The sequence below is a fragment of the Saccoglossus kowalevskii genome, chromosome 1 (genome assembly GCF_978046115.1).
Source record: "Saccoglossus kowalevskii chromosome 1, keSacKowa6.1, whole genome shotgun sequence".
NCBI classification, from domain to species: domain Eukaryota; kingdom Metazoa; phylum Hemichordata; class Enteropneusta; family Harrimaniidae; genus Saccoglossus; species Saccoglossus kowalevskii.
Window position 1 is genome coordinate 45338723 of NC_140641.1, and position 25324 is coordinate 45364046.

At 36.0% G+C, this 25324-nt stretch overlaps 1 protein-coding gene and 1 long non-coding RNA gene across 4 annotated transcripts in view; one reads left to right on the top strand and one right to left on the bottom strand.

Annotated features, from left to right (window-relative positions):
• LOC100375430 (structural maintenance of chromosomes protein 6-like) overlaps window positions 1-25324 on the top strand; it is a 128138-nt gene that overhangs the window by 59826 nt on the left and 42988 nt on the right. For all 3 annotated transcript variants that reach the window (XM_085502548.1, XM_085502557.1, XM_085502563.1), the window contains exons 16-21: window positions 2861-3057; window positions 7831-7990; window positions 9098-9325; window positions 12484-12621; window positions 17582-17700; window positions 24178-24277. In XM_085502548.1, the coding sequence (XP_085358674.1) occupies window positions 2861-3057; window positions 7831-7990; window positions 9098-9325; window positions 12484-12621; window positions 17582-17700; window positions 24178-24277 (942 nt within the window). The remainder of the gene's footprint in view (window positions 1-2860; window positions 3058-7830; window positions 7991-9097; window positions 9326-12483; window positions 12622-17581; window positions 17701-24177; window positions 24278-25324) is intronic.
• LOC144357351 (uncharacterized) lies at window positions 15862-16679 on the bottom strand. The gene is made up of 2 exons (XR_013421642.2): window positions 16492-16679; window positions 15862-15991 (listed from the first exon to the last, which is right to left on the bottom strand). It is a non-coding gene; the product is annotated as an uncharacterized LOC144357351 (long non-coding RNA).

Below are 25324 nucleotides of genomic sequence, written 5' to 3' on the forward strand. Positions count from 1 at the left end.
GGGCTTCGAGGGCCATATCTTTTAAATGCTTTGACTGATTATATTCAAATTTTATATATTCGTTTTACATCATGTTGTATATATATATATCTTGGGGGCCATTTCTGCAATCTCATTGCATCATTTTGGGGGTTTTCGCACATTTCCATGTCCTCATTCGCCCCCAAGATGTAATTTCAGTTGTAATTTTATTAACATTTTCAGTAACAACCATATTTGTAGATCACAGCTTCCGCTGTTTCTACCATATCAGGCCAGCCCCGGCTGCCTCAATGCTAACCTGTCATGTAGTTGCAGCTTCCGCTGCCTCTACCAGTAACACATAACATCACGCAGTTTCAGCTTCCGCTGTCTCTGCAAATAACACAACCAGTAGGTACAGCTTCCGCGGTATCCTACCCCTCAATTCGTACTAATGACTAACCTATTAACCTGCAGCTACTGCTGCACTAACCAGTTTATCTTTTATTATTGTTTGTATTTTTTATAGTCTTTATTACAGAGTTTTACTTTACAGTGTTTCGTTACATTTGTATTTTCATTTACTTAGCCAGCAACAATTTGGTGTTGCCCAGTTTTATCATTTACAAGGTCTGTTACTTTTCCTACCAGTAGCTAGTGAAAGCTACTACTTTTACGTTTGGGAGCCCGCTGGGAAATTTGATCTAAGCTGTGTATTCTGACTTATCCCAGCAGCGGGCTCCCCTGTTGTTTGCCAAATAAAGTACCTTTACCAATTTTATATGTTGTGTCATAAATACATGTATTCAAAATGTCTGATTTTGAATGCTGTTCCAGAGCAATATTTCTCAATATGGACAAGTACTTGTTTGACGATCAGATACAAATGTCAATCATTTTAATGTTAAAAAAATCATATTCCTGACATGGTTATATTCCAGCTATATTACTATAAACAAAACTATATATATCTTAAATTTGATAACTAACGGGGACTGTGCCATGCATGGCTTGTTTGTTAATGACTTGAATAATTCACTAGAAGATCCAGTTACATTGAATAACTGTAAAATAAGTTCCCTACTTTAAGCAGATGATCTAGTGTTAATATCTGAAACAAAAAATGGTCTACAAAATGCACTAAATAGTTTAGAGGTTTATTGTCATAAATGGAAACTCCAGGTAAATCTGACAAAAACAAAAGTTATTTTCAGACGAGGAACACTAAAAAAATAGAAAAATTCTATTATAATGAACAAAATATTACCTGTGTAGATGTGTACAACTACCTGGGTATAAATATAAAGTCAAATGGCTGCTACACTGAAGCCAAACAAAATTTAGCAGATAAAGCAGCCCGAGCAATGTATGCATTGAAACAGTTCCTACCACCAGAAACAAATTGTAGAACTTTCATCCATCTTTTTAAAAGGTGTATTCAACCAATATTATTGTACGGGTCTGAAATCTGGGGTCATGAAATTCAAGATTACAACAAATGGGACAAAACAATAACAGAAAAAACACAATTGAATTTTTACAGACAACTACTAGGATTGAACAAATTTGTGACAAACATTGCATGCAGAGCTGAAGACGAGAATTCCCACTCTTAGTAGATATTCAGATCAATTTAATAAAATACTGGACTCGTATCAGTAAATTATCAGACAATAATATCACAAAACAAGCATACCTGGAACAAAAGAAATCCAATTTAGAATGGTATTCTTCAATACAACAAATGATGAACAACATGAATTTTTCACTAGAACAACAGAATGATTTGTTAACAAAACATATACAGCAAATTGGCAAAGTTATCAAACAAAAATACATAAATTTCTGGAGAAAAAATATAACTGAAAAAACAAAACTGAGAAATACAAAAATTTATAATTTTGAAAAATACTTGTATGTGTTGAATTTGAAACAAAGAATTTCAATGGCAAAATTTCGAACTAGTAATCACAATTTAGCAATAGAAAAAGGGAGGCATATGCAACCAAAAATACCTACTAAAAATAGAATTTGCAAACAATGTACACAGAATGAAATAGAAGATTAACTGCACTTTGTTATATGCTCAGAATATAAAGTAATACACCAACAAATCATACAAGACATTACATTTTCACAAGAAACACAGGATGATCTCCAGAAATTTAATTTCTTGATGACTTCAAAAGATAATGTAATAATAAAAAAGATTGGCAATTATATTCATAACGCATTTCCATCAAGGAATGAAAATGCCATTTGATATGTAACACTTGCTTTATCCTATTAACAACTAACTTTCTTTTTGTAGTAGTAGTTATCACAACTAATCTTTATTGCTATTAACTGATAGAAACATTGTATTTCTAAGGATGCAATAAAGTTATTATTATTATTAACTTGCATAGTTATGTTGCAGGACAGCATTGGATAATCAGCAGCACACACCCACGCATATGGCCAATGAGAATTTCTGTATTATAGATTGCACATGTGACGTATTATATTTATTTCTTACTTTTACTGTACAAACGCAGACAGACACTATCCAACATGAGGCAAACATTTGTTTGTAATGGAAAAATACAAAGGAATAACAAGCAAAATATGCTTACTGCTCACAAACCAACAGCTTCTCAGACCTCATTTGCATATTTTACTCACAAGTAATAATTGGAAGTAGGGTATTGATAATTAGCACTAAGTACGATGTAAGTCGACTCATCTGTCTAAAGCTTGAATGCATACTTGTGTGCCATTTAATGTTTGCATACCTAACACATTTACTTTACAAAGTCACACCAGGTTGCCAGGAAATCTACCATCTCTGATGGCTTTCTTGTATAAATTTATATGAACAATGCAAGAACATACAAGACCTTGACTTTTTGTTTTTCAGCGTCGAGTAGAATCAGTCTTGCTTATAGCAGATAACCAAGATGCTCGTACTTGCATGAGAACATGCCCACCACAGAATTGTCGTGAAGCATTTACACTAGTTGGTGATCAAGTACACGCCGGTGCAGAACAAAGATACTACTCAAGTAACTATGATAAAGCAAGATACATTTCTGCTGATGTTGAACAACAAATTACGTAAGTTATTCTGTTCAATCAGTTTTGGTACAATTTTCACTTTCTACTTGCATTGGCATTGATTAATTGCATAATACTTTATTTCACAATTAAAGAACTCCGCTGCCTATTATTTATTATTCGATCATCAATCATTTGTCACAATAATCTGGAGCCTCAGTTAAGGCTTCAAAAGACAAACCTCTTCTCCAACTAGTTGTTTCTACATATCCCAGTGTGTAGTGAACTGTGTTCTGGGCATCATACAGACACAGCAGCACTCAGGGATATCCCAGTGTGTAGTGAACTGTGTTCTGGGCATCATACAGACACAGCAGCACTCAGGGATATCCCAGTGTGTAGTGAACTGTGTTCTGGGCATCATACAGACACAGCAGCACTCAGGGATATCCCAGTGTGTAGTGAACTGTGTTCTGGGCATCATACAGACACAGCAGCACTCAGGGATATCCCAGTGTGTAGTGAACTGTGTTCTGGGCATCATACAGACACAGCAGCACTCAGGGATATCCCAGTGTGTAGTGAACTGTGTTCTGGGCATCATACAGACACAGCAGCACTCAGGGATATCCCAGTGTGTAGTGAACTGTGTTCTGGGCATCATACAGACACAGCAGCACTCAGGGATATCCCAGTGTGTAGTGAACTGTGTTCTGGGCATCATACAGACACAGCAGCACTCAGGGATATCCCAGTGTGTAGTGAACTGTGTTCTGGGCATCATACAGACACAGCAGCACTCAGGGATATCCCAGTGTGTAGTGAACTGTGTTCTGGGCATCATACAGACACAGCAGCACTCAGGGATATCCCAGTGTGTAGTGAACTGTGTTCTGGGCATCATACAGACACAGCAGCACTCAGGGATATCCCAGTGTGTAGTGAACTGTGTTCTGGGCATCATACAGACACAGCAGCACTCAGGGATATCCCAGTGTGTAGTGAACTGTGTTCTGGGCATCATACAGACACAGCAGCACTCAGGGATATCCCAGTGTGTAGTGAACTGTGTTCTGGGCATCATACAGACACAGCAGCACTCAGGGATATCCCAGTGTGTAGTGAACTGTGTTCTGGGCATCATACAGACACAGCAGCACTCAGGGATATCCCAGTGTGTAGTGAACTGTGTTCTGGGCATCATACAGACACAGCAGCACTCAGGGATATCCCAGTGTGTAGTGAACTGTGTTCTGGGCATCATACAGACACAGCAGCACTCAGGGATATCCCAGTGTGGGCATCATACTGACACAGCAGCACCCAGGGATATCCCAGTGTGGGCATCATACAGACACACCAGCACTCAGGGATATCCCAGTGTGTAGTGAACTGTGTTCTGGGCATCATACAGACACAGCAGCACTCAGGGATATCCCAGTGTGTAGTGAACTGTGTTCTGGGCATCATACAGACACAGTAGCACTCAGGGATATCCCAGTGTGTAGTGAACTGTGTTCTGGGCATCATACAGACACAACAGCACTCAGGGATATCCCAGTGTGTAGTGAACTGTGTTCTGGGCATCATACAGACACAGCAGCACTCAGGGATATACCAGTGTGGGCATCATACAGACACAGCAGCACTCAGGGATATACCAGTGTGGGCATCATACAGACACAGCAGCACTCAGGGATATCCCAGTGTGTAGTGAACTGTGTTCTGGGCATCATACAGACACAGCAGCACTCAGGGATATACCAGTGTGTAGTGAACTGTGTTCTGGGCATCATACAGACACAGCAGCACTCAGGGATATCCCAGTGTGGGCATCATACAGACACAGCAGCACTCAGGGATATCCCAGTGTGTAGTGAACTGTGTTCTGGGCATCATACAGACACAGCAGCACTCAGGGATATCCCAGTGTGGGCATCATACTGGCACTGTAGCACTCAGGGATATCCCAGTGTGGGCATCATACAGGCACTGTAGCACTCAGGGATATCCCAGTGTGTGTGTGTGTGTGTGTGTGTAGTGAAATGTTTGTGGGCATCATACAGACACAGCAGCACTCAGGGATATCCCAGTGTGTAGTGAACTGTGTTCTGGGCATCATACAGACACAGCAGCACTCAGGGATATCCCAGTGTGGGCATCATACTGGCACTGTAGCACCCAGGGATATCCCAGTGTGTGTGTGTGTGTGTGTGTGTGTGTGTGTAGTGAAATGTTTGTGGGCATCATACAGGCACTGTGGCACCCATGGATATCCCAGTGTGTAGTGAAATGTGTGTGGGCATCCTACAGGCACTGGCACCCAGGGATATCCCGGTGTGTAGTGAAATGTGTGTGGGCATCGTACAGGCACTGTGGCACCCAGGGATATCCCAGTGTCTGTGTAGCGAAATGTGTAATGTGTGTGGGCATCATACAGGCACTGTGGCACTCAGGGATATCCCAGTATGTAGTGAAATGTGTGTGGGCATCGTACAGGCACTGTGGCACCCGTGGATATCCCAGTCTGTAGTGAAATGTGTGTGGTCATCCTACAGGCACTATGGCACCCAGGGATATCCCAGTGTATGTGTGTAGTGAAATGTGTGTGGGCATCATACAGGCACTGTGGCACTCAGGGATATCCCAGTATGTAGTGAAATGTGTGTGGGCATCGTACAGGCACTGTGGCACCCGTGGATATCCCAGTCTGTAGTGAAATGTGTGTGGGCATCCTACAAGCACTGTGGCACCCTGGGATATCCCAGTGTGTAGTGAAATGTGTGTGGGCATCCTACAGACACTGTGGCACCCAGGGATATCCCAATGTGTGTGTGTAGCGAAATGTGTGTGGGCATCATACAGGCACTGTGGCACCCAGGGATATCCCAGTGTGTAGTGAAATGTGTGTGGGCATCCCACAGGCACTGTGGCACCCAGGGATATCCCAATGTGTGTGTAGCGAAATGTGTGTGGGCATCATACAGGCACTGTGGCACCCAGGGATATCCCAATGTGTGTGTAGCGAAATGTGTGTGGGCATCATACAGGCACTGTGGCACCCAGGGATATCCCAATGTGTGTAGTGAAATGTGTGTGGGCATCCTACAGACACTGTGGCACCCAGGGATATCCCAATGTGTGTGTGTAGCGAAATGTGTGTGGGCATCATACAGGCACTGTGGCACCCAGGGATATCCCAGTGTGTAGTGAAATGTGTGTGGGCATCCCACAGGCACTGTGGCACCCAGGGATATCCCAATGTGTGTGTAGCGAAATGTGTGTGGGCATCATACAGGCACTGTGGCACCCAGGGATATCCCAATGTGTGTGTAGCGAAATGTGTGTGGGCATCATACAGGCACTGTGGCACCCAGGGATATCCCAATGTGTGTAGTGAAATGTGTGTGGGCATCCTACAGACACTGTGGCACCCTGGGATATCCCAGTGTGTGTGTAGCGAAATGTGTGTGGGCATCATACAGGCACTGTGGCACCCAGGGATATCCCAGTGTGTGTGTAGCGAAATGTGTGTGGGCATCATACAGGCACTGTGGCACCCAGGGATATCCTAGTGTGTGTGTGTAGTGAAATTTCAAAATTGATAAAAACAGTTACTCACTTGGTGCTATAACAATCACCATAATAATTTATGATGACTGGAAGTTTATTAGTCCCCGTTCGAACGAAGTTCGAAAACGGGGACTATTAATTTGGGTTCGTTCCATCCGTTTGTCTGTACATCCGGAGCTACATCTCGGACACCCATTGACGGATTTCATTCAAACTTTACATGAAGACAAAACATAATGTCTTACATATGCATGTCAAGTTACTTTATGATCGGAGCAAAATTGGCTGACTGGCGGCCATTTTGAATGTAAAATTTGCTATTTCTGATACCTAAACGTGTCCGCAGCAGTTTCTCTGAGATGACTGTGCCGATTTCGATTAAAGTTGGTATGATGATCATGCATATTGGGTTGTAGGTGCACGTCATTCGAGCAAATGTGGCCGACTGGCTGCCATCTTGTTTTTCATGGTACCCATGCTACTTTATCTTGAATGCAATGAACGTTTCTGTTTAAATTTTGTACAAAGATAGTATACCAAGAGATACATCTGCACAGACATGATTTTTGTGATTCAATTCCATATGGCTGGCCGACGCCCAATTTTCATGTAAAAGCGCTAAATCGTAATTTTGCATGTCCGAAGTTGTTTCTCAGAGATGACTAGGCCAATTTGGATCAAAGTTGGTATGGTGATCATACATATTGGGTTATAGTTGTATGTCATATTTTTTCTGTGATTTAAACTAATATGTCTGACTGGTGCCATTTTGTTTTTCATGATACCCATGCCTACTTTCCCATGAATGCAATGAACATTTCTGTTTTTGTACAAAGACAGTATACCAATAGATACATCAACATGAACATTATTTTTGTAATTTGATTCAATATGACTGCCCAATGTCCAATTCTCGTGTAAAAGCACTAAATCATAATTTTTTACAAATCCATCTCCTATTTATGGTTTCAATCGAATCTCAATGACTTCATCAGCATCAAATTGATAAGTCAGATCACAAAATTTTGGATGGGGACTGTCATTAACAATGACTTGTTCAAAAAAAAATGCTTGAAGAAGGGATTGTATTTCTGTTGATGAATCAGCAGTTGATTTGTAAGTACATTTTTGTACTTGTTTAATACTAGCCTATGACAAGACTTAAGTGATGTCAGGTGATTACCTCATTGTATTGTTACCTTCAATATGTAAATGTAAGCATATGTATCTATTAAGTTGGTGTATTTATTTCTTAAACAGTGAAACGCAGAGGGAGCTGAGTGTGAATCAAGCAGAGTATGAACGACTACGAAGACAATCTAATGAATTTACTAACAGTTTAAAGTCTAATACTGTACAGAAAAATAAAGCTCAGACTCAAAGAATGAAAACTCAAGAACTGATCTGTAAAGTACAGTTTGTAAGTAACAGACCTTAATATTGAACATACATAAACACATACTGTTCCTTTGACATTTGTAGGTGCTGGCTTTTTTTAGTCCCTGTTCGAAAACAGGGACTTTTGTTTTGACCTTTGTGAATGCATGCGTCTGTGTGTGTGTGTGTGCGTGCATCTGTGTGTGCGTCCGTGCATCCGTGCATCTGTGTGTGCGTGCGTGCGTCCGGACCTGTATCTTAGACATGCCTGGACCAATTACAATCAAACACATACATCATACATAATATTATACATATGCACATCAATTTGTTCCACGATCCGATTCAAAATGGTCGAATGGCAGCCATTTTTGTACTGAAAAATCATCAAAATCAAGCATTTCTCAAACTTGGTATATACATTGGACATAATGGGACCTTGATGCATGTCATTTTGTTTTTCAGATAAGATTCAAAATGGCCGACTGGCAGCCATTTTTTTTTAATGAATGTGCTTCCAGTGCCTTATCTGTGACTTGCTTTGACTGATTATGTTAAAAAATATTAATTATTTAATTATTATTAAAATATTAAATATTCATTGTACATCATGTCATAGATATACAGATATATCGGGTTGAAGATCCTAGTCAAAATGGCCGAATAGTGGCCATTTTTGTGCTAAAAAATTATCAAAAATCAAGCATTTCTGGCATTCCGGAACTTTCTTGGTCGTGTATGCATGGAATTGTTTCCAAATACATCAGACATTATGTGTTCCTGATGCACATCATTTTGTTTTTCAGAACGGGTTAAAAATGACCGACAGGCAGCCATTCTGTTTTAATGAATGCGGTTCTAGTGCCATATCTTTGACATGCTTTGACTGATTTTATATTTTATATATTCATTATATATCATGCCATAGATGTACAGTTGTTTTGGTATGAAAATCTGATTCAAAATGACCAGTCGGTGGCCATTTTGTTTTAATTAATGCTGTTCCAGACCAATATTTCTTATTATGAACAAGTACTTGTACTATATTATTATAAACAAAACTATATAACTAACAGGGACTGTGCCATGCATGGCTAGTTAGCTAATGAATCAGAAGATGTGTAATTCTCAGATATAACTGGTTTTGTAGGATATTAATGAATTAAGAAACTATGAGGAAGCAGCTCCAGTTGATGTGACAACATTAGAAGAGGAGGTTGGTGTCTATGAAGACCAGATGGACAAACTCACACAGCAGAAACAAACAGCTGAGAAAGACATGGAAAAACTTAAAAACAATTACAAAGAGGCTATTGACAATTTTGAAAAAGTAGACAAAAAGTTCAAGGAATTGGCTGAGAAGGTGGAGCCACTTAAGGTGAATAGTTAGATTGTAGTTCTACATGTATAAGTGAAATGACATCTATTGTATCCATGTGTGAAATAACATCTACTGTACACATGTGTGAAATAACATCTACTGTACACATGTGTGAAATGACATCTAGTGTATACATGTGTGAAATGACATCTATTGTATCCATGTGTGAAATGACATCTATTGTATCCATGTGTGAAATAACATCTACTGTACACATGTGTGAAATGACATCTACTGTACACATGTGTGAAATGACATCTAGTGTATACATGTGTGAAATGACATCTACTGTATACATGTGTGAAATGACATCTATTGTACACATGTGTGAAATGACATCTAGTGTATACATGTGTGAAATGACATCTAGTGTATACATGTGTGAAATGACATATATTGTACACATGTGTGAAATGACATCTAGTGTATACATGTGTGAAATGACATCTACTGTATACATGTGTGAAATGACATCTATTGTACACATGTGTGAAATGACATCTAGTGTACACATGTGTGAAATGACATCTAGTGTATACATGTGTGAAATGACATCTACTGTATACATGTGTGAAATGACATCTATTGTACACATGTGTGAAATGACATCTAGTGTACACATGTGTGAAATGACATCTAGTGTATACATGTGTGAAATGACATCTAGTGTATACATGTGTGAAATGACATCTACTGTACACATGTGTGAAATGACATCTACTGTACACATGTGTGAAATGACATCTACTGTACACATGTGTGAAATGACATCTACTGTATACATGTGTGAAATGACATCTATTGTATCCATGTGTGAAATAACATCTACTGTACACATGTGTGAAATGACATCTACTGTACACATGTGTGAAATGACATCTACTGTACACATGTGTGAAATGACATCTACTGTACACATGTGTGAAATGACATCTACTGTACACATGTGTGAAATGACATCTAGTGTATACATGTGTGAAATGACATCTAGTGTATACATGTGTGAAATGACATCTAGTGTATACATGTGTGAAATGACATCTACTGTACACATGTGTGAAATGACATCTACTGTACACATGTGTGAAATGACATCTACTGTACACATGTGTGAAATGACATCTAGTGTATACATGTGTGAAATGACATCTACTGTATACATGTACATGTGTGAAATGACATCTAGTGTATACATGTGTGAAATGACATCTACTGTACACATGTGTGAAATGACATCTACTGTACACATGTGTGAAATGACATCTACTGTACACATGTGTGAAATGACATCTACTGTACACATGTGTGAAATGACATCTAGTGTATACATGTGTGAAATGACATCTACTGTATACATGTGTGAAATGACATCTATTGTACACATGTGTGAAATGACATCTACTGTATACATGTGTAAAATGACATCGATTGTACACATGTGTGAACTGATATCTACTGTATACATGTGTGAAATGACATCTACTGTATACATGTGTGAAATGACATCTACTGTATACATGTGTGAAATGACATCTATTGTACACATGTGTGAAATGACATCTATTGTACACATGTGTGAAATGACATCTAGTGTATACATGTGTGAAATGACATCTAGTGTATACATGTGTGAAATGACATCTACTGTATACATGTGTGAAATGACATCTATTGTATCCATGTGTGAAATGACATCTATTGTATCCATGTGTGAAATGACATCTACTGTATACATGTGTGAAATGACATCTATTGTATCCATGTGTGAAATGAAATCTGTTCTATACATGTGTGAAATGACATCTAGTGTATACATGTGAAATGACATTTACTGTACACACACGTGTGAAATGAAATCTACTGTACACATGTGTGAAATGACATCTAGTGTATACACATGTGTAAAATGACATCTAGTGTACACATGTGTGAAATGACATCTACTGTACACATATGTGAAATGACATCTACTGTTCACATGTGTGAACTGATATCTACTGTATACATGTGTGAACTGATATCTACTGTATACATGTGTGAACTGATATCTACTGTATACATGTGTGAACTGACATCTACTGTACACATGTGTGAACTGATATCTACTGTACACATGTGTGAAATGACATCTAGTGTATACACATGTGTAAAATGACATCTAGTGTATACACATGTGTAAAATGACATCTAGTGTACACATGTGTGAAATGACATCTACTGTACACATGTGTGAAATGACATCTACTGTACACATGTGTGAAATGACATCTACTGTACACATGTGTGAAATGACATCTAGTGTACACATGTGTGAACTGATATCTACTGTATACATGTGTGAACTGACATCTACTGTACACATGTGTGAACTGATATCTACTGTACACATGTGTGAAATGACATCTAGTGTATACACATGTGTAAAATGACATCTAGTGTACACATGTGTGAAATGACATCTACTGTACACATGTGTGAAATGACATCTACTGTACACATGTGTGAAATGACATCTAGTGTACACATGTGTGAAATGACATCTACTGTACACATGTGTGAACTGACATCTACTGTACACATGTGTGAAATGACATCTAGTGTACACATGTGTGAAATGACATCTACTGTACACATGTGTGAAATGACATCTACTGTACACATGTGTGAACTGATATCTACTGTATACATGTGTGAAATGACATCTACTGTACACATGTGTGAAATGACATCGACTGTATACATGTGTGAACTGATATCTACTGTATACATGTGTGAAATGACATCTACTGTACACATGTGTGAAATGACATCGACTGTATACATGTGTGAAATGACATCTACTGTATACATGTGTGAAATGATATTTATTGTACAAATGTGTGAAATTACGTCTATTGTATATTTGTAAAATGACATCTACTGTACACTTGTGTGAAATAATATCTACTGTATACATGTGTGAAATGACATCTACTGTACATCTGTATGAAATGTCATCTACTGTATATGTGTGTAACATGACATCTACTGTACACATGTGAAATTATGTCTACTGTACATCTGTATGAAATGACATCTACTGTATATGTGTGTAACATGACATCTACTGTACATATGTGTGAAATGATATTTACTGTATAAACGTTTCTCAAAAGGATGACCTTAATAGGGCTCATGTTGATGTAGAAACTGCCAAACAACACAAACAACATTATGAAGGAAAGAGGAGAGATCACAATGCCAAAATTGTTGATCTGAAAAAGCAGTATGCAAGAGAAGAGAAAAAGACAGAGGTCAGTCAAATATATTTTCATGATATGCAGTTATTATATAATGATATATCACTGCTTAATAATGACATGTATTGTATTATATGCAGTTATTGTATGATGGCATATCACTGCTTAATAATGACATGTATTATATGCAGTTATTGTATGATGGCATATCACTGCTTAATAATGACATGACATGTATTATATGCAGTTATTGTATGATGGCATATCACTGCTTAATAATGACATGTATTGTATTATATGCAGTTATTGTATGATGGCATATCACTGCTTAATAATGACATGTATTATATGCAGTTATTGTATGATGGCATATCACTGCTTAATAATGACATGACATGTATTATATGCAGTTATTGTATGATGGCATATCACTGCTTAATAATGACATGTATTATATGCAGTTATTGTATGATGACATATCACTGCATAATAATGACATGTATTATATGTAGTTATTGTATGATGACATATCACTGCATAATAATGACATGTATTATATGCAGTTATTGTATGATGGCATATCACTGCATAATAATGACATGTTTTATATGCAGTTATTGTATGATGACATATCACTGTATAATAATGACATGTATTATATGCAGTTATTGTATGATGACATATCACTGCATAATAATGACATGTATTATATGCAGTTATTGTATAATGGCATATCACAGCATAATAATGACATGTATTGTATTATATGCAGTTATTGTATGATGGCATATCACTGCTTAATAATGACATGTATTGTATTATATGCAGTTATTGCATGATGGCATATCACTGCTTAATAATGACATGTATTATATGCAGTTATTGTATGATGGCATATCACTGCTTAATAATGACATGTATTATATGTAGTTATTGTATGATGACATATCACTGCATAATAATGACATGTATTATATGCAGTTATTGTATGATGGCATATCACTGCATAATAATGACATGTTTTATATGCTGTTATTGTATGATGACATATCACTGTATAATAATGACATGTATTATATGCAGTTATTGTATGATGACATATCACTGCATAATAATGACATATATTATATGCAGTTATTGTATAATGGCATATCACTGCATAATAATGACATGTATTATATGCAGTTACATGTATTGTATGATGACATATCACTGCATAATAATGATAATGACATGTATTATATGCAGTTATTGTATGATGGCATATCACTGTATAACAATGACATGTACTATATGTAGTTATTGTATGATGGCATATCACTGCTTAATAATGACATGTATTATATGCAGTTATTGTATGATGACATATCACTGCAGAATAATGACATGTATTATATGCAGTTATTGTATAATGGCATATCACTGCATAATAATGACATGTATTGTATTATATGCAGTTATTGTATGATGGCATATCACTGCTTAATAATGACATGTATTGTATTATATGCAGTTATTGTATGATGGCATATCACTGCTTAATAATGACATGTATTATATGCAGTTATTGTATGATGGCATATCACTGCTTAATAATGACATGTATTATATGTAGTTATTGTATGATGACATATCACTGCATAATAATGACATGTATTATATGCAGTTATTGTATGATGACATATCACTGCATAATAATGACATATATTATATGCAGTTATTGTATAATGGCATATCACTGCATAATAATGACATGTATTATATGCAGTTACATGTATTGTATGATGACATATCACTGCATAATAATGATAATGACATGTATTATATGCAGTTATTGTATGATGGCATATCACTGTATAACAATGACATGTACTATATGTAGTTATTGTATGATGGCATATCACTGCATAATAATGACATGTATTATATGCAGTTATTGTATGATGGCATATCACTGCATAATAATGACATGTTTTATATGCAGTTATTGTATGATGACATATCACTGTATAATAATGACATGTATTATATGCAGTTATTGTATAATGACATATCACTGCATAATAATGACATGTATTATATGCAGTTATTGTATGATGGCATATCACTGCATAATAATGACATGTATTGTATTGTATTATATGCAGTTATTGTATGATGGCATATCACTGCATAATAATGACATGTTTTATATGCAGTTATTGTATGATGACATATCACTGTATAATAATGACATGTATTATATGTAGTTATTGTATGATGACATATCACTGCTTAATAATGACATGTATTGTATTATATGCAGTTATTGTATGATGGCATATCACTGCTTAATAATGACATGTATTGTATTATATGCAGTTATTGTATGATGGCATATCACTGCTTAATAATGGCATGTATTATATGCAGTTATTGTATGATGGCATATCACTGCTTAATAATGACATGTATTATATGCAGTTATTGTATGATGACATATCACTGCATAATAATGACATGTATTATACATGTATGTAGTTATTGTATGATGACATATTACTACATAATAATGACATGTATTATATGCAGTTATTGTATGATGGAATAGCACTGCATAATAATGACATGTTTTATATGCAGTTATTGTATGATGACATATCACTGTATAATAATGACATGTATTATATGCAGTTATTGTATGATGACATATCACTGCATAATAATGACATGTATTATATGCAGTTATTGTATAATGGCATAACACTGCATAATAATGACATGTATTATATGCAGCTATTGTATTATGGCATATCACTGTATAATAATGACCTGTATTATATGTAGTTATTGTATGATGACATATCACTGTATAATAATGACATGTATTATATGTAGTTATTGTATGATGACATATCACTGCATAATAATGACCAATCTGATTAAAATCTGATGTAGTGTATGGGCTTTAATTATTGTGGCTATAAACTTATTTTAATTTTATTTTTTATTACTTTTGTTATTAATGCCCTTTCATTTTATTATTTTACTTTGATTTTGATTTTGTGATTTTTTTTTAATTCTGCCCTACCTACATCTGATCCGACGCCTATGTAAGTCCCGTTCAAATCTCGCATAAGTAACAGCCAATCACAGCCCCCCTTTTATACAGGCTGTCGGTTGCTTACTTTTCAGTGTAGCGATACTCTACGGGCAATCTTTCTGTACATTATGTTTTGCTCACTTGAATAAACCATTAATAGAAAATTGCTAGTATATTTTTATTTGCAAAAGAAATTCCACAGCATTTTACAATTTTTGTCATTACATTGAATATTTTTTTCACTTCCAACAAATGTGTACACTTCCAGATACATCTTCGCCAACCAAGGTTCGTTCATTCAGTCATCGCTTCAATTTTACATCAAACACTGAGCATAATTATCTAGAATGGAAGCAAAAAAATAAGTAAATCGTAATGATTAGAACACTGTAAACATCTATAGTAAACAATGCAAACTGATTTTAAATTGTATAACGGTCACCGGCCCACGGCATCGACGCACTGGCAGAAAATTGTAGCAAAAAAATATTTCCTGATCAATTGCGATGTGTTCCAATAAAAAATATTTTATTCCAGTTCAAATCAGCTCAATCACTTTAATAAAAAGTTATTGTATAATGTACAAAATGATGATACAATTTGATGAATATTTACAGCTACGGTTTCAATACCGTAGACGATGTTGGCCCGATCTTCAACAAAACATCACCCGTCTCCAGGGCAGGCGACAGGTAAAAGACACTGGTGTTCGGTCGAAACGGCAGAAACAAAATCGTCACTCCCAGAATAACTATGCAAAATAACGATCTAAAGTCGAACCATTCGAGCCACAATATTAACATAAAAATGACTTTCGTTGCATTTGACAATGATAAACTTACCGAAAAGCCGTGTTATTCTCGGTCGGTATAATCCGCCATTTTATTTGAGTGTGTCCGCCCGGTGACGTCATCATGTGCGCTATAGAAGGAGGTATGTGATTCGTTGACTAAAATCGTCGATAGTGGGTCTCGTTGAAATCTCGTTACATAGGCATCGGCTCAGATGTAGGTAGGGCGGAATTAAAAAAATCACAAAATCAAAATCAAAGTAAAATAATAAAATAAAATAAAATAAAATAAAATAAAATAAAATAAAATAAAATAAAATAAAATAAAATAAAATAAAATAAAATAAAATAAAATAAAATAAAATAAAATAAAATAAAATAAAATAAAATAAAATAAAATAAAATTAGTAACAAAAGTAATAAAAAATAAAATTAAAATAAGTTTATAGCCAAAATAATTAAAGCCCGTACACTACATCAGATTTTAATCAGATTGAATAATGACATGTATTATACATGTATGTAGTTATTGTATAATGGCATAACACTGTATAATAATGACATGTATTATATGCAGTTATTGTATGATGACATATCACTGCATAATAATGACATGACATGTATTATATGCAGTTATTGTATGATGGCATATCACTGCATAATAATGACATGTATTGTATTATATGTAGTTATTGTTGATGGCATATCACTGCTTAATAATGACATGTATTGTATTATATGCAGTTATTGTATGCTGGCACATCACTGTATAATAATGACATGTATTATATGCAGTTATTGTATGATGACATATCACTGTATAATAATGACATGTATTATATGTAGTTATTGTATGATGGCATATCACTGCATAATAATGACATGTATTGTATTATATGTAGTTATTGTTGATGGCATATCACTGCTTAATAATGACATGTATTGTATTATATGCAGTTATTGTATGCTGGCACATCACTGTATAATAATGACATGTATTATATGCAGTTATTGTATGATGACATATCACTGCATAATAATGACATGTATTATATGCAGTTATTGTTGATGGCATATCAATGCTTAATAATGACATGTATTGTATTATATGCATTTTTGTTAATTGTTTTATTTTTCGTTAGGAAGCTACAAAAAAGGCACGTGAAATATGTCCTGAACGAATAGATACTAGACGTACAGCATCTAACATTGATAGTGAAATTACCCAAGTAGAGAGAAGAATTCTTGCAGAACAAAAGAAGTGAGTTATATATGTCATCCACCATGACAAATATCTCCCTTGGCATCATAAGATGAATCTGTTGCTGCATGTTCTGCAATTTTATTTTGAAATTAATATTTTTTAGACCCTGCCTGATGTAGCCCAAAATTAGGACTTGCATTTTGAATTCTGTCTGTGCAACTTCATTTATCTGACATGTCTGCGCTAAGACAAGTCACAGTATACAGATGCAGATTGATATTTTTTTCTTTAGCTGTCATGGAAGATGCCCGAGTGAAGCTACTTGTATAGGTGATTGTTTGCAAATATTGTTTTGACTCCCATGTGCGAAGCACACAATGGGAGTCTTTGCACTTAGTGTGTCTGTATGTATGTGTGTGTGTGTGTGTGTGTGTGTGTGTGTGTGTGTGTGTGTGTGTGTGTGTGTGTGTGTGTGTGTGTGTGTGTGTGTGTGTGTGTGTGTGTGTGTGTTTATGTGTGTCTGTCTGTTCCACTGCTATCTCAAGAACCATACATCAGTTTTTGATGAAACTTGGTGCATAGATTTGATTAGTTTTTGGTAAAAATCCGTGCATATTAATTACTTAATTTGCATGATAATTAGCTAATTTTCCACTGTTATCTAAAGAACCATTGGATTTTGATGAAACTTGGTACATAGATGCTCTGAACTAATGCGCAGACATGATTAGTTTTGGGTAAAAATCTGTGCATATTAATTACAATTTTCATTTTTTTCACTAATATCTCAAGTACTAAACGTCACATTTTAATGAAACTTGGTACATAAATGTCATAGGACACTGCACAGACCTGGGGTAATATCTGTACATATTAATTACCTAATTTGCATAATTATTTGATTTTCTGCTTTTGATGTTTTAAGTAGTGAGCATCTAGAACTATGCAGAGATCCAATTAGTTTTCGGTAAATATTTATGCATATTAATCACCTCATTTGCATAATTAACCATTTTTCAACTTTCACACTGATATCTCAAGTACTAATCATCACATTCAAATGAAACGTTGTACATGGATGCTGTAGGACAATAGACAGACCTAATTAATTGTAGGTTAAAATCTGTACATATTAATTACCTAACCAATTTTAGGCTATCACACTGATATCTAAAGTAAAAATTATTCCATTTCAACGAAACGTAGTACAAAGATGGTCTAGGACAATGTACAAACCTGATTAGTTTGGGGTTAAAATCTGTTGATATCAATTCCCTAATTAGCATTATAATTCATAATTTTGTGGTTCTAATCACATTTCAATAAAACTTGGTACATAGATGATTTGTTACATTGCGCAGACCTCATTAGTGTTACACTCAAATCTATTAATATAAATTTTCTGATTTGCATAATTAGTTTTCAGCTTTTCCATTGAATTATTTTTAATGTATCTCTAATACTCTCAGCACATGGGAGTTCGTTCTAAGCTTTCTTTGATTTTTATTGGAGTCAATTATGTTTCACAATTTAGAAGAGTTTGAATTTAAAAATGAAATACAAATGTTGCAGACTAAAAACAGAAACAAATAAATTATTGTTACAATATTAATAATTAAATGTATATTGTAAAAGGTTATCAGGCAGGAATATGTACTAACAAATTTCCGAGGTTCACATTGACTTATAATTGTTGAACAGCCGTCATACATTTTGTTTTAACTATCTATAATCATATGCATGCAATCTGACCCTTTGACCTAGATTTGGCTAGGATTTAATTTTAAACAATATTCTGACATGACGCACTACTACAAAAAGTATTTCAACACAAGTATGACATGCATGAACTGAGTGAAAGAAAATATTTCTAAGCCTAAGTCTATTTGTCAATTTTACATATGTTTGCTATGACAGTATTTTTGTAAATATCTTGGAAAATCTCATCTTTTGTTAATAATTTCGATTGTTTGGAATGTCTATCGACAGTGTCTCAATAATTTGTTTGGAATATCGATCCCCATTTGTTTCTCCATACTGAGTTTAGGATGGGCTACTGTCTCGACGTCCAGCATTCAACACAATAAGCTGAGACAGGACAAACATTGACTGTGATTCATGTCCTGTCGTTTGTGGGCTGTATTATTATAAAACTACAACAGAGCTAGAGTTCCGGTGAAACAGCTGCCTTGAAATTGATGCAACTTCAACTAGCCATTTCTCACCTTGAAATAAAGAATATATTAATAACCATTCTTAGCAATCGCTAGCTTTATTTTATTTAAATCCATAAAATTTATGAGTTTTTCGACATTTGTTGGCAACTTCTGTGCTAAAAATGGTTGAAAATGTGGGTGTGGTTCTCTGGCAAAGTCCTGTTGGTAATACGGACAAATATGGTTCTGTGACTTTCAGCCAATCAATCATGTTGTAACAAAGAATATTTGATGTTAATTGAAGGATCGGCGTACTATCCCATCTCCAGCGTCGATTCACAGTTTTTTGTGCTGTGTCACAATTATTCACTGAAAAATATCAGTATATTTTGACAAGAATGGGATTTGATGTCAGTTCAAAAAGAACAAATAGGCTGAGATACATTTAGTGTCCATGGCAAATCAGTTTTTAGCTCTGCTGTCAACTTTGTCGAGCGGAGCTTATCATATGAGTGATTGTCCGTCGTCGTCCGTGTCAATGTTTTACTTTTTCAACTTCTTCTTGAAAACTACAAGCCTGAATGCTTTGATACTTGGCGTATATGTACCTTGGGTAGACCTCTCTCAGATTTGTTCATTTCATGATCATATCTTAAATTCTCTAATTTTGGTGAATATTTTTGTCATTTTTGGTAAAAAGTGATATTTTCAACTTCTTGTTAAAAACTGCAAGTCCAATTGCTTTGATATTACATATATAGGTACTACATGTGGACCTCTCTCAGATTTGTTCTTTTCATGATGATATCTTTAATTCTCTAATTTTGATGAATATTTTTGTAATTTTTGATAAAAAGTGATATTTTCGACTTCTTGTCAAAAACCGCAAGTCCAATTGCTTTGATATATTATACATATAGGTACTACATGTGGACATCTATCAGATTTGTTCATTTTCTAATGATATCTTCTGTTCTTTAATTGCCATGTGCATTGCTAACAGCGGAGCTATCTCAGCCGACAGGCTGCTTGTTATTGCAAGTTGTGAAATAAGGTAATCCAGAGGTAATCCACACTTACTATCAAAACCACCATTTCGACCACTCATGTGCCAGTGATCAGTGTTTGGGCGAGCAGTCAGTGTTTTCAATGAGTGAGTGGTAAAAAGGGGATTAAAATGTGGTAAAAGCGGAAAGTTGGGCGAAATGAGTGCTGTATATCAAGGTGAAATTGATTTGAAAGAATTTTAGCTTTCAATTTAAAGACTGTCTATCGTCAGTCTAAGTGCTAATTCCACAAAATTGACTAGCCGCTACCACATCGTGCGTCCTGGTCTACATTGTTTACTCCAGTTTAATCCATGACTGGCAGTATGCCAGTATGTAATTATAATGACAATCGGACAATAGTCCTTGTCGGAAGCTTTTCCGTGGTGGTCTCTAATTTTGAGTGCCAGTCGGGCCGACCCCCACCAACCAGTGTGGCTATATCTCAGTGTATCATATCACACATATGTACATTTATTCATTGGATGATTAATTTCAAAGTGACTGAATGGCAGCCATTTTAATGTTAAAAACTCATGCATTTCTGCTATTCTCAGCCATTCATGGATGGATTTTGTTCAAAGTACATACATTGGACATTATAGGATCTTGATGTACTACAAATTCAGGCTTACTATATACTCTATACTATGTATCAACCAATGGTGCCTAGTGTGACTAACAGTAAAATTAATATGTACTGCTTTGTGGTCGGAAAAAGTACCCGGTATAAGTGAAATATCCTACCTTAGGCTAAACACTAAAAAGGGTTGATTCCCCTCTACCCTGGGTGAGTGTGCCACAGACTCAATTGGAAGGCCAATTCCACTGAGATTTATTCACTAACAAATGAGACTTTGGGTTGAACCTTGATTAAGGTCTGCAGGTGTTTGTGTTTGACCGGACTTGGTTAATGCCAAGGTAGCGCATACTTTGTTCATATCATCATAGATGAAGGTTTTGTTGTCCACATTATTGGTTAAATTTCACCTAAAATTGTTTCTTGTGATTACAATAACTTTTTTTTAATTTTTATCTGATCATCATCAAATTTGGCAATCTTGTCAATCACTATTAAATATCAACCAAGTTCAATTGTGGTGTAACTAGCAATGCAATTTTCAAGATGTGGGGTAAAATTTGGCTGAAATAAAACATGTTAGATGTAGAAATAGATGGAGAGAATGAAGACATTTATACTGTTGATAATGAGAACCAATATAATATACCTCCAAGATCTGTCAGATAAGTGTAGTAAAGATATATTGCCTTCATTTAAATATTGAAAATAAAAAGTGTTTCCTGCCTTTTTCAAATCTGGCTATTAATTAATTTTAGCCAATATATATTACTGCACTATCTCAAAAGAGTGGATTTTGATGAAATTTTGTGCCAAGGTACCTTTAGGTAATTGGCAGATATAAATAGCAATTATGGCGTTTTTCATGCATAATAAGTAGCTAATTTACATAATAATTTTCTCAAAAGAGTATATTCCTAGCTAAGTTGGGGTAATGTGCAGACAACTAGTTTTAGGGCCATGTCCGCATCACCTTCTCTGCCTGTTGTGTAATTTGATTTTCCAAATATTTTGTTATAAAACAAATTTATAAATTTAGTTCTGCAGAGTTTAACTTGGATTCAGGTGTGCTTGTGCTGATTAGTCCCCGTTCGGACGCAGTCCGAAAACGGGGACTTATGTTTTGCCCTGTGTGCGTCCGTGCGTCCGTGCGTCCGTGCGTCCGTGCTTCCGTGCGTCCGTGCGTCCGTGATCACCTGTATCTCGAACATGCATGGACCGATTGAGTTCAAACTTCACTCATACATCACACATTATATGGGACATATGCACATGCATTTTTTTCATGATCCGATTAACGATAGTCGAATAGCGGCCATTTTAAGGCCGAAAATGCATCAAAATCGCACATTTTCACCATTCCGGACCCGGATCTCAGTTATGCATGGACGGATTTTGTTCAAATTTGGTACATACATTAAACATAATAGGACCTTGATGCACGTCATTTTTTTTCTTGGATCGGGTTCGAAATGGCCGACTGGCGGCCATTTTGTTTTAAAGAATTCAGTTCTGGATCCGTATCTGAGACATGTCTGGATTGATCAAGTTCAAACTTCACACACACAAGGTACATCATGTCACAAATATGTATGTGTATTTGTTTCATGATCTCATTAACGATAGCCAAATGGCGGCCGCTTTAAGGCCGAAACTGCATTGAAATCGCACATTTTCACCATTCCGGACCCGGATCTCAGTTATGCATGGACGGATTTCATTCAAACTTGGTACATACATTAAACATAATAGGACCTTGATGCACGTCATTTTTTTTTCGGATCAAGTTCGAAATAGCCGACTGGCGGCCATTTTGTTTAAAAAAATTCAGTTCTGGATCCGTATCCGAGACATGTCTGGACTGATCAAGTTCAAACTTCACACACACAAGGTACATCATGTCACAAATATGTATGTGTATTTGTTTCATGATCTCATTAACGATAGCCAAATGGCGGCCGCTTTAAGGCCGAAACTGCATTGAAATCGCACATTTTCACCATTCCGGACCCGTATCTCAGTTATGCATGGATGGATTTTGTTCAAATTTGGTACATACATTAAACATAATAGGACCTTGATGCACGTCTTTTTTTTTTCCGGATCAAGTTCGAAATGGCCGACTGGCGGCCATTTTGTTAAAGAATTCAGTTCTGGATCCGTATCCAAGACATGTCTGGATTGATCAAGTTCAAACTTCACACACACATGGTACATCATGTCACAAATAGATATGTGCCTTTGTTTCATGATCTGCTTAACAATAGCGAAATGATGGCCATTTTAAGGCCGAAAATGCATCAAAATCACGTATTTTCACAATTCCAGAACCGGATCTCAGTCATGCATGGATGGATTTTGTTCAGATTTAGCACAATGTGTTGTACATATGCAGGTGCATTTCGGTCATGATCTGCTTTGAATGTATATGTCACTCAAATATGAACGGAACGGGGACGTGTCATTGACAATGACTTGTTTTATTAAAACATGCAGTTTGGTTCAAAATGTCTAACTGGCAGCCCTGTTGGTTTTATTTTCATATCAGCTGTTTCATATCTTGATTTTCTTTAAAGTTATTCCTTCTCCCTTTTGAGCCCTCAAGTTAATTCAAATATAGATAGGAACTATGAGACTTCATGAGACATGAGTTGTATGTGTCAGCGAGTGAATCTGTCATGAAATAGTTTTATGATATATACAACACTACTACCTGCAGTGAATGTTTGACATGAAGCTGTTCTTTTAACAGAAATGGAGATCCAGCAGAAATAACTAGACAGTACAAAGAGTCTCAAGACAGATTTGTGAGAATTAAACAAGAAATTAAGAATTTTACAGCTGTTGTTAAGGTACCTTGTTCACTTCACATTACTTGATATATAATACAATAGCATGCTATTATATATATTTGAATAGCTCAAAAAAAACATCTGACATCTGAAACAGACGTAATGATAAATATATTATAGCATTATCAATACCACTGGATTTTATGACGTCATTGCAGCAGATTATTCGCGATAATGTATTACAGTTTATTACAGAGTATTGCATACTAACCCCTTTGGTTAATGAAATTTTAATTTCATAAACAAATGGGATAATTGCCAATTATCATATATACTGGTTAAATAAAATCGAAATAACAGTGGATAGCTCCCGTAGGGGGCGTCCTTCCCCTGTCATCTGATTTGCATACTTCCATTTTTAACCACGAGATTGATTCACGGTTGAAATTTGGGCTTGCCAAAATATCATTGTTTTTGCGGTGGAAATACATTGTTACCACCCATCAACACAGCCACCGAACTATTAGTGTGTCAGGAAGCTCTTGTGGACATCAAGAACTTCGTACTTAGTCACCTTGAGTAAAAAATTGTAGTTTTAGTAACGAAACTCAAAAGCCCGCCTTCAGTTTCAAGATGGCGGAAAATATGGATACCGGAGAGTTGAACACCGTTCATCCCAGCACTTCGGATTCAAACACTTTCGGACGAAAGTGTGAAGAGTGCCATATATCGATGCTCACTTACAGTGATCACCGTATTTGCATTCCATGTGGCAGAAAATGTAATGGGCACATCAACTGCGGTGTTTGCTTCGCTTGGCCGATAGAAACTTGGAACTGGGATTCCCGCCTACGCAAGTCAACGGGAAAATCAGGAAAGAAGGAATCCAAAAAACGTCATTTGGAGGAGTCTTCGGTTTCATTGGTATCTACCAACACTGAGGACGAACTATTGGCAGACGAACCCAACCAAAAACGTCCAAAGGAGACTGACAATGAGCAAAGTGTTATAGCTCATTTACAGAACAAGCTGGATCTACTGACCAGAAAAATTAAAGTTTTGGAAAACCCAGTAGACGAAGAGGTACCACCAAAAGCATGGAGTATC